The 12,337-nt window shown below is 35.6% G+C and overlaps 1 protein-coding gene across 1 annotated transcript; it reads right to left on the bottom strand.

The window, feature by feature from the left end:
* Window positions 1–181: 181 nt before the first annotated feature.
* Window positions 182–3,530, bottom strand: LOC104778320 (pectinesterase 2-like). The gene is made up of 3 exons (XM_010502743.3): window positions 2,779–3,530; window positions 1,691–2,147; window positions 182–977 (listed from the first exon to the last, which is right to left on the bottom strand). Exons 1-3 carry the CDS (start codon window positions 3,412–3,414, stop codon window positions 286–288), a joined length of 1,785 nt encoding a protein of 594 aa, XP_010501045.2. The 5' UTR covers window positions 3,415–3,530; the 3' UTR covers window positions 182–285.
* Window positions 3,531–12,337: the final 8,807 nt, after the last annotated feature.

The raw sequence follows: 12,337 nt of genomic DNA, 5'->3' as shown, positions 1-12,337 counted from the left end.
GCATGATCTCCATCTATATCTCTTGGGGGACTTAAAACCGACAAGGGACACAACACCTACATTGGGCTTCCGAAAACACACGATTCTCGGTTTTATCTGATTTTTTCGAACACAAGATAAAATGAACATGCTTACCAAGAATTATACCAGCTTTGACTTTGCAATGCCTTTAGTTCAGGTGTTATATACTAATGAATCTCGGTTTATTGATATATGTAGATAACAAATATGTAAGCTTTGACAAACACAATCTTTATTTAATTAATAATAACTCAAATTTCAATTTCAAAGACTTAACAAGAAAGGGAAACCAGTTGACGCTAACCATCCCCCACCACCAATAAACTGACCAGCTGTATATTGCTGAGCTTCTGTGATACTTGTAATTACTTTAAAGCCCTTCCACATTACTCTATTCGCAGTTCCTGCCCCTGCTCCTCTATTCAAATACTCTCTATAAGTCAGAGTGTCCAACGCAAAACTCCCGCTCCACTCAAGCCAACCTGCCGGTCGGATCACGTCGGATATAGCCGATTGCATTATCACCGTCCGTGAATATTCTTTCCAAGGACGACCAAGATACGTCGGAAACGTTTCTTTTACCGCCAAAAGATCCGGCGTGCCACCGATCCGACAGTTATGGATCACTATCCCCGTGTTTTGATTCGGATCGGACCGTCCTTGTGCCGTGACCATGTTTTTCTGGCCGGGATTTGGTCTACGTGCGTTTATATCACAGTCTTGTAACACGGCGGCTGCGTTTCCGAAGATGAAGTCGACGGTTCCGATAATGTGACATTTCACAAAGAACTGACGGTTCGAGTGGACGTAGAGTGTGTCTTGGTAAGCTAACATGTCGCAATTGTAGAAAGCGGAAAAATCCGACCCGACTCGGAGTGCCACCGCTTGATGCTTTGACGGACCCGCCGTGTTTTGGAATGTGATGTCACGGGCTAGGAACCTCTCGCCGACGGCAGCTACAGTCAATAGAAAACAAAATTATGTAACCGTACGTGGATTTAGTTGCAATGCTGTCTACGCCATCTTTTACCAGTGAGACGTTACACATACATCATTATATTATTTTGTCCATACGAACAAATGTCTCTTGTGTGCGTGTTACGTTTACCAAAAGTCATGGCACTATATATCGCAGTATGTTATATATAATGGAAAATATGGTTTATCCAAAATCTAATATTTTAAAAAATCAGTGTTTATCTAAAAAATCAGGGGTTATCTAATGTTTCCAAGCTATTGTAAAATTTTACAATTGAGTTTCAGTAATGAAAATTCACAATTTTACAAAAAAAAAAAAAAAATCAGTGTTTAATCTTTTCTTTTCATTCATTTGCTATATATAAATCACTAAATAACCTTTACTTATTATTTTTTTTAAAATTCATTTTGATAAAACAAAAATGAAATAAGAATTGCATTTACTTACACAAACTAATATTATCGCAGTATGTAACATATAATGGAAAAATATGGTCCATCCAAAAACTAATATTAATAAAAAAAATCACTAGCTTGTTAAATCATTTGTTTTTTTTTCTTCTTTTCTTCACATTCATTTGCTTTATTTATGTAATTTTTTTTGCAAGTTCAAAATCACTAAATATCCATTAAATTTTTAAGTTCATTTTCATTAATAAAAAAAATTCAGAGAAGAATTGTATTTACTTACCAACCGTAGCGGAGTGGAAAGTGGTGCTTCCGTCGACGACATTTCTACTTCCGGTGATAATAGTTTTGCCTCGACCATCTCCCAAAAACATTATATTCTTCTTCTTCTTCGTCACCTCCACATTCTCTCTATAGACTCCTGCCTTTATATGTATCACAAACCTCTTGTTACTCTTCTCCGGCGCCGCCGCTACAGCCGCCACTATCGTCCTAAAGTCACCGCTTCCATCAGCTGCCACCGTAGCGTCTGCATTGACCGTTGAACCTTGAAGAAGCCTTCTTTCTCCTACGGATAACCAATGTGGCCATCCTTCGCTGTCTAAGTCGCCGGTAATCTCCTTGAGCTTGCGGTTGGTGGGGGTGGAAGACTTATTTATTAGCTCGAACTTGGCTATGTCTGTGTCTGTCATGTTCTTGATCATTGCTAATGCGTTGCTACACATGTGTTCGACGTGTACCTGTTTCGATTACCGTTCAATGATCAAGCTGTGTTACATATATTTTATTTTCTTCCGAGTAAAAACAAATGTTTGTATATATAATACAGTTTAGTGCTCTAAATATGGAGCGGCTAGTCACTATATTTGGTTTCCGAATAAAACTTATGTCAAAGATAATTTAGCTCTTAAGTTATATTACAAAATATTAATATTAATCATTTGTGTTTTCATGCATAAGCTGATAAATGATCATGTGTTGAAAACCGAGTTAACACCAAAATTTGTGAAATGTTGAGCTTTTTTGCCATTTAAAATGTTGAGATATAGTATATTTTAAAAAACCATGCATTTTATTTTCAGTCGTCAAAATAAAATTACAAGAAGTACAAGGCACAAGTTTGTACTCATAATTTGTTTTTTGAAGAAGAAATTGATATGCTTCTCTTTGGAAATATATAACCGTACACTGGTATAGTTTTTGTTTTTAAAATGCTTCAAAGACTTTTCAGATCTGAACAATTTTCCACTCGGATACTAAATTTGACTATAGGGATAACAAAACTTTCTAACCATAAATTTGATAGTTTGTTCATAATTTTTCATTTTAATATATGATCTAAACTTTTAGAAGAGTTAAACATTTACGTACCTGACCCTTCAGTAACGCTTTACGAACTTGCTTATCAGCGTTGTCGTAAGAGAAACCGTCAAGGCAAGTCCCTTGGTTAGTAATGGCTGAGCTGATTAGCGTTTTGAGATCATCTGCATGTTTCCTCAGAGACTTTTGCTTAGGATACTGATGAAGATCCTCCACCGCCACGTGGAGCCCATCTAGCGTCTCGTCTATCATCTCCAAACAATCATGAAGCGCCGTTACCTCACGCGCCGTCAAGCCTTTCCTCTTTGTGATCAGCTTCTTGACGGCGAAGTAGTTGTGTCTCACGGCTTTGGTTGTTAAGTTAAGCGACGCTTCGATGACGTCTTTCTGTGACGCCAGCTCTTTTCCTCCGGTGGCTGCCACGGCGGAGAAACATAGATCCGGGTAAAGAGTTGAGCTGCAAACGGACTCTAGAACGGCGTGTGACGTCGAAGATAGAGTTGTGATTTCTTGGTTTTTGTTTTGGTTTGATTTTGTGGTGGCGACTCCGACTACGGTGGCAAATACTAGCAAGGCTACTGTGGCGGAGGAGAGAATGAGTTTCTTGTTGTTCTTGAAGTCTGAGAATTTGGATATGAAATCTTTGATTGGTGCCATTGTTTTCAACAATGTTGTTTGTGAGGACATAGAAGATGGTGGAGTAGGGTTTTATATTGTTGAATTTATAGATGAAAAACTATACTATATTTTTGTCTTACTAAATATTTACTTGCTTGGCTGTATGTATTGATAATTTGAGTGATACATTTCAAACTCTCTTAGACCCACTTTTTGGTATCATTACTTTAATAAAAATAAATACCTGTTTATAATATATATTTGTAATTATGCTGATCATCACATTTATATAATTATATATATATATTATTTAGATAATTTGGAATGTAAGTTGAGACACTTGCAAAATTAGACTACAAACTTGAGTAAATTGCAATGTTAGACCCCTCTTTTTCTCTCTCCAACATTTGCCACTTTTTTTTTATTAAATCCTTGTCCATTCATTGTATTCACAAAAATGCCATTATTTCTGATTTATTTGAATTTCTTGCAAAAATGTTTGTTACATCCATATCCTCATCTTCTTCTTTATTTACGGTTGTGCCACCTCTATCAATTTTCCAACAACCATGAACAACTAAATTTGAAGCTCTTAAAGCTTCAACAACCTGAATTTGTAAGCTTAAATAACACCCAATGCTATGAGAACTTCATTTTCTTCCATCTGCTCTCCATTTTAATCCAAGAAAATTTGCAAGTGCATTCATCTTGTTATATGTCATGATTCTTGGATAATGATTAAATTGGTGCTGGGTTTCTTCCGTGGTGACTAAAGACGACGTCCTCCGTGCTTGACATTGCGAAACAACCACCGAAAAGGTTATTTTCCGCTAGATTTCGTGATTTTCCTTGATTTTTTTTTGCGAAATTAGACTTCATTTGTTAGTCTAACTGTCATAATATCATGTAAAGTCTACTATGTGGTCAATTTTGCAATTAAAAATTTATCGAGTTTCGAGCCCGTAGACTGAAATTTCAGTCTCCTTAATTTCATTTGAAAACAAAAAAATATGTTTAGACTCCATTATAATCTTTCTGTCGGATACTTCGTTTCCAGTCTACTAAGGTGTATTTTTGCAATTGACCAAATTCTTGACTTTTTAGTTATGACTGCCGGACGAAGTCTTCTTCCGATAATAAAAGAGTAGACTTCTATAGTGGCTATTTTTGGATTTGACCAAAATATAAAAACATTGACCGTAATATTATTGATATAAAATTAATTAGTTGACTGTAAAAGAAGTCTACTAGTTAAAATATTAAAATGTTGGTCAACCCCAAAAATGACCACGGGAGACTGCAAACGAAGTCAATATTCCTGGAGACTTCGTACGTAGTCTACTTGGCGAAAGTCAAACTTGGTCAATTGCAAAACTAACCACAACGAAGTTTACTTTATCTAGTTGACGGATAGATGAAGTCTACTTGTTAGCTAGAAGTCTACTACAAAGTCAATGATTTGGTCAATTGCAAAAATAACCAGAGTAGACTGTAATTGAACTTAACTTGTTGAAACTTTCTAAGAAGTCTACTCTGTTATATGTTTTTAATTGCAAAACTGACCAAAAAATTAACAAAGGAAGACAACAAAAGAAGTCAACTATCCTAGTAGACTTCATACGGTGTCTGCTTTATTAAATTGTAATTGCAAAAATAGACCACACAAAATAGACTTCAAGGGAAGTATCTTTGTAGAGGCTAGTTTATGTTTACAATGTTGACATCAACATGAAGTCGTCATAATTTGAAAACCAATTTATTGCAAATTGGTGAATAATTTTTAAGATTTTCTTGTTGTATTCTTTGATATATGTTATGTACTTGCTTCTATATGTTTTTGACATGATTATATATTATACATGTGGAGAAATCAAGTTTTTGGTTTTCTTAGGCAGTTAGGTCATTAACTTAGACTTATTTTGGAAGTCAACGTGTTGGAGTTCTGTGTGAAGTCTGTATAATTGAAAAAGTCTTTAATCGTCTTTTTTTTTTCTTTTCTTTCTGCGTTCTTATCTATTTTTCAACTCTACAAGAATCGATTATTGGTTGGTTTGTTTGGTTTTGTTTGTATTTGGAAAAATGAAAAAGAAAGAAACTTTTACCAGGATTAGAATATTGTTCTAACAGGATTAACTCATTTACCTTGAGTATGTAAGCTGAAGAAACAAAATAGACCACTAACAACTAGACATGTGTGGAAGATGGTGATACTCCTCAGGCTTATTCGGTGGAAGAAGAGAACACGTCGAGGCAATAAAGAGAAGTGGGAGTGATTCGATGTCGATTACTTGGGATCCTAGAAATGGCCCGTCACCTCTCGCTACCTCAAACTCAAAACCCCGGTACCACAACCCAATGTGTAAACGTACCTTTCTTCTCCACTTTTAGTATTTTGTTTCATATGGTATGCTTTAATTTCTATATGGTTGTTTTTTTTTTGTATTTGATTTCATAAAAGATTAACAATGTTTTTGTATTAACTCAACATACTCTAACTAACTAATCATTAAATCAAGATATTTTCTAAACAATAACTTGTTTATATTGTTAAAAAAAAAAAAAACAAATGACATGATTTTTTAGAAAAGTAACACTTCTAGTAGCTCCTTCCCATGGCAGCAGGACTCTCAACAATCCCCATAACACTCAAACCACTTACCCGTTATTCTTTCTCTTCAAACCAACCTATCTCCACCGCAGTTTTCCCACCATCTCCACGACTCAACAGATTTAAACGGAGAAAGAGTCTCACTGTTTGTTTCGTCGTTGAAGAACGGAAATAGAGCTTTCCCATGGACGAGGACAAACCCGAACATAATATTAATAAATTACAATGTTTCCGGTAGACTACTATACTACTCACAAGTTATTGAGACCATGTCGCCACATTTACTTGGATATGCTTTTGATAGCATATGAGGCTCAGTTGCAGGTGTGATTGTAGCTACCTTCCAAGATTCATCTCCCTCGAAGCTTAGACTAGAAGCATAACAAAATATATATATATATATATATGGATGAGTAACAAGAGTAGAGACAAACTTAAAAACATGATGAAAACCAAGTTGGGAAACCGTCTTAAATCCCTAACCACAAATAATTTATAAATCTGTCCTATACTTAACTTGAAATGCAGAGTGCTTGCTAAAATTAAGCTAGTCGGCCATAAACAACAATCTTACCGTACCAATGTCAGCCTTCCATTAAGCTCAACAACAATCTCACCAGACATGTGGTCATCAACATACTCAAGCTCGCCGATGTAACCTAAAAAATCAAAACACAAAGTATCATCATTACACTTGAAACAATATATATGAAAGCAAGTAACCGAGTCATAGCTACTAGCTCTGCAAAAATCACCATAGCTACTATATCAAAGTATGAAACTTTCATTGGAATAGTGAACATGTTTCATTAGTTGTAGATGGAGATTAGAGACAAAAAAAAGGTTTCACCTTTAGGAGGACAAGTAACATCACCAAGTTGTTTTAGGATGATCCACATGGCCTGAAACAAACATATGTAACGAGACGTCAAAAAATCAAACGAGTAAGTAAGGAAAGAGAAACAAATTCAAGTATCGGGACTTATACTTACACAGGGCATAATAAGTGTGTTGTCCACGGTTCTGCGATAACTTTACCACACAAGCTACATCATCATTCAATAACATCCACATCTGAATAAAGGATTTAACTTCAAACAAGTTAAGAAAAAGAAGAAAAAAACAGGAATTTGAGATCAATTACTTACATGGAGATTAAGAAAAAAGAATATTAATTTTCGATTCCATCGTTCCCCTCTCATATTGTAAAGAAAGCAAAAATATATATATATATATATATATATATATAAGTCACTCATTCCAATCTAAATCGTAACAATGGAAAAAAAACAAACTTTCGGATTTGTTAACGCACTCTGTTGTCAGTGGAGCGTAACTTGAAGATCTGGGAAGACCGTGTTGAACGAGTCGGGGCTCTGTCAAACAGACCATCAAGCATCCATCAGATTGCCTATATAAGAAATAAACAAATCAATTAAAAAAATACAAACTTGAAGATCTGGGAAGACCGTGTTAAATGAGTCGTTGTTCCAGGTATGTGTGGCGCCTGGAAGAAGGCATGGATGCCCCGTAAGAAGGCATCGGTCACAGTCTCAATCTTAGATCCAGAATCTGAATCGGAGAGAAGCGGAAGATTGATATCTAAAAGGTCGATATCTACACCATGTTTGACAGAGAGAAGAGTTGTAGATGACGAAGATGAAGAAGAAAGGTGATTATGATGAGAGACAGAGAATTTTTCGGTTTTAGAATCGCTTATCGCCAGAGATAGAGAGGCGGAAGGTGGAAGAGGAAGAAATGAAAGTGACTAGGATTAGGGTTAGTGAAAATTAGGTATATATAACTCGGTTATGCTCCGCCGAACCGAACCGAATGACCAAATTAATTTTTGCCGATCGGTTTGTTGATCCTTTCACAGTTGCTGCCGAAAACTGAACATCTTGGTTTAATCGGTTCGGTTCTCTTGGTTCTGACCGAACGCCCAGGAATTAATAGTTGATGGCATAACAAAGTCAACCTCCAATAGTCTATAGAGAAGTCTACTTAATCAAACCCTAAATCAAATAATTTTAACATCAGCCTTTCCTTCATTAATTTGACTCGTTTATATGTAAATTTATTTTATTTCAATGCAGAAAGTCTATGTGGTTATTATTTAGTCCATAGGTTTATTAAATTATTTTTTATATTTTTTTTAATTAAAATTTAAACTATAATTAAGGAGTAGACATATTGTTATGTCTTCTAGTTGACGTTAATTTGCAGACTTCCTCCGAGTTACATCTGTTATTTTGGCTTCTGTTTTTTTGTTTGGTCATAAGGGAGTCAACTGTAATTTCAGTACTCTTAATAATTATGTTTCTCAAATATTGAATATATGGTTTAATATAGCTCTAAGTCAAATAAAGGTATACAAAATGCAATTGTCCATGTAAGTTTCTTGATTTGTATCAACATGCCATGCGTTATTTTGATTTCCGCGGACGAAGAAGCGACCACTTCATCCATGTTGAGACTCATACAAATGATATAATACATGAGACAAACATAATAAAAATATAAAAACTATTTTTTTTTCAAATATATTTCATTGAAATCTGTCCATCGTTTTAGTTGTATATGGATAGGATAACACACCGAAATCGAACTATATGAGTTTATGAAACTTTGAATCATATTTTTTTTTTTTGTTAAAAATGAAAATAGATAGGATAACAAAATATTGTTGAAAACTGTCTATCGTTAATAGGTTTTGGTATATCATGAATAAATGATGTCCTTTTTTTCCTTACACTTTCCTAACTCTAAATTAATTTATAACTATAGAATTAATGTTTTTGTTTGTCAACAACTATATCTTCAAAATATATATTCCATCATCACATGCTATTCCGGAAATTTATGCTAGGAACATATATATGATATACTATACTATCTTAGATGTAAGTGCAAACGACAAATATTCTTTAATAGTTGTTTTAATATAAAACAAGATTTGAAAGTTAAGTGGCATGAAAGATTGGATCGATTTGAAAAGTTATAAATGATAGTACTTCTTCGCTACAACTCATCTATTTTTGAACGACAGACATATTTTCAACGTAAGAACAAAAAAATCTCTGATAGAAAAGCATGTACCGAATAAAAAGTGAATGTTGACAAACAAAACAAACAAAAGTATATCAAGTTTATATTCGCTTGTCACGGGATCCATCTTCGTATTGGTACGATCGGAATCTTTATGTTGTTCGGATTTTAAGTGATTTTGGTTACTTCATTATTCATCCACAAAGACTTTTTTACAAATTTCATACTAGAAGACTCTATACTAATTTATCATACAACTTATCCCCGAGGCTTTTAATTTTTATGTGTTTTTCCGGCTGTCTTGTACTTTTTTTTTTCTAACCGTAAGGAAGCAACGAAATCATTCAACAGCGACTTTTGGCCCAAAAGACAAGTGGTATGTTATAAGTCAAAATCATATATCTGTAGAAAATATGAAGAGTAGAAAATAGAAGATAAAATACTCCAAATCATATTTTGATGCTTTGAAACATTAAAAACCAACCATCACACCATAGTCTGCTTCTGTTTTTTTTTTTTCATATAAATTTTGTGGAAATAATTAAACGAACCCACGAGTATTAGTTAAAAAACAAGCGTAAATATATTAATTTTAATAAAGATTAGAGAAGAAGAGGATAATTTATGAATATCATACTGGGGGTATTGAGAAATTAAGGACCATGTGAACGTTGCCTGTTGGACACCCACATTTGGACAACGCCAGATACATTCAGCTAAGCCTAAATTCAACTTAATTATTAGAGACGACGACATTTTTTGTTCTTCTATAATCTAATTAATCAAAATTTCTATCTAGTTTCCTTTTATTTTATATTTATAGCAATCATACAAACTGTATTTAATTATATACATAATCAGTAAACTTGGTGGATGTTGGATCATGATCGATCAAAATTAAAATTCTGATTTGCACTGTGAATTATTATAAACTTGTTTTTGTTAATTAATTATTGTTAACTTTAGGTGTTTAGTCAATGATTCTTTTTTTTCCTGCATGTAAATCTTTCCTTAATTTATTTTATATAAACAAAAATTAAAACGTTGTGATTCTGTTATGTTGATAGATAATCAATTATTTCGCCGAAAAAAATGATTATGGGGTGGCTGGATGCATTGACAAATTATCGTCGTAATTAATGTCATGAAATTATTAACTTTTTTCAATTTGTTTTAAAACATTTGTTCGTTGTACGTGGAATTTATAGTCAGATATCGCCGTAAATCGCGCCTCGTTTACTTCCATAAAATTTAATTATTACTAGACAAATTGTGCATTTCATTCAATGCAAGGTTACGTATATATACTTCGAAGTGAGTTTGAGTCCCTATCTGGTTAGTTTATTGTTGTTGTTCGTGATAAAGGTGTTTGATTTCTTGTGCACTAAATTTTCTACGTGTGAGTTTTTTTTTTTTTTTTTTTTTTTTTTTTTTTTTTTTTTTTTTTTAATTCCACATTTATAATAGAGATACCAGGCCTAACAAAGGTAGCAGAAACAAGGCCAATAAAGCCCAAACAACACGCAAGCCAAAAACAGAAGATATAAAATTACATGCTCAAAGATAAAAACGAACTCTGCTATTGGAATAAGGAGAACCAAGTTGTTAGTGGAGTTGTTCTATGATTGTGTCGGGGTTGATCCTTTGAAAGTGGAAGGAGTCGGGCTATGATGATGGTCTTTATCTCGCTGATGATCACATGCGCCGGTCGATGTGAGAGAAAATGAATCTGGTTGTTTCTTTCTCGCCATATTAGATAGATCGAAATTTGATGAAGCAGGTGGAGGATAAGCGAGACATGCTTATTTCTCGAGGCATTCTGCAGCCACAAGAGGCAGTCCAGAAAGGATGAAGGAGGACTTAGTGATGCTCTTGACGTGTAGTGATTCCATACTTCACTACTTAATCTACACTCAAAAAACAGATGATCCCTTGTCTCATTTTGATTGTTGTAGAGGATACATAAGGAGGGGACCGACAAATCCCAACTTCTTAACCTGACCCTTGTATGCAGCCTGTTCCAAGCTGCTACCCAAGTGATGACCGCATGCTTGGGGATGTTTCCTTTAAACCATACAGACTTGTACCAGGGGACAATGTTAGGAAAAGAATGAAGCGCTAACCAAGTTTGAGTGGTGGAGAAAGTGTCTGAGGGAGTTTGATTATCCACTTTCCATAGATAGGAATTCTCCGTCGAGCTGCTAGCCATGTTACCCGGCGGTGGGAAGGCAGTTTTTATTAGGTTCATGACAGGATTTCGGCTTCTAGATGAAGAGAACCACCATTCAGACCCTCGAAGAGCATCTCGAACCACAACAGTTAGAGGTAAACCGACCATTTGGGGACCTAAGGGGCCAGTGATGTCTTGAGGGGACCAAGACCCGTCCAATTGTCCTGCCAGAAGCTTGCAATGGCACCAGAACCTATCTCACAAACTAGAAAAGGTCTAGCGAGAGGCCTAAGTTTGCAAAGGCCTCTCCAAATCCAGCTACCAGCAGATGACGGGTTGAGATCCCAAAAACTCCTATTTCTAATCAGATGCCTCTGCACCCACGACACCCATAAGGAACCTGCTGCTGTAAAAAGGAGCCAGATCAACTTTAAAGCCAGAACTTTGTTCCAAGAAGTAAGACGCCTTAGTCCTAATCCCCCGCTCTCCTTAGGTGTGAAAACCATTTCCCAGGAAATCTTAGCCCCCTTGCCGAGTTAGGGGCTCCTTTCCAGAGGAAAGCATTACAGTATTGTTCTAACTTGAGGAGGCATTGATTAGGTAAGATAAAGACCGATGCCCAAAAATTTATTGTTGAGTAGATGACCGACTGAATAAGCTGGAGGCGGCCTGCAAATGAAAGAGATCTTGCTGTCCAGGAAGTGAATCGATGATGAATTCTGTCCAGCAAAGGCTGATAATCCTGCTTCTTCATCTTTCGACACATCAATGGGACCCCCATATAACGAACCGGAAGGGCACCTTGTGTAAGACCGAATGTTGCTGAGAGCTGTCTGGATCTTTGAACATCCCCTCCGTCTACCATAAGAGCAGTTTTCTGTCTGTTTATGCCAAGCCCCGATCCATTCCTAAAGTCCTCCAGGATATCCAAAATTCCTCCAATGGACTGGTCTGATCCGTGAAAAAACACTAAGACATCATCAGCAAAACTGAGATAAGTTACCAGCAGAGCAATGCATTTAGGGTGAGGGACGAAAGCACCATCAACAACCCCTTTGTCAAGGGATTTAGCGAGAATGTCCATTACTAGGACAAACAGGTGAGAAGACATGGGGTCACCCTGTCGAATCCCTCTCTTTCCTTGAAAGTGTCCTATCAGTTCCCCA

The sequence above is a fragment of the Camelina sativa genome, chromosome 3 (assembly GCF_030686135.1).
Source record: "Camelina sativa cultivar CO46 ecotype springtype chromosome 3, ASM3068613v1".
NCBI classification, from domain to species: Eukaryota; Viridiplantae; Streptophyta; class Magnoliopsida; order Brassicales; family Brassicaceae; genus Camelina; species Camelina sativa.
The sequence above is the reverse complement of the archived record's forward strand: the minus strand, read 5'-3'. Positions and strand labels throughout refer to the sequence as shown.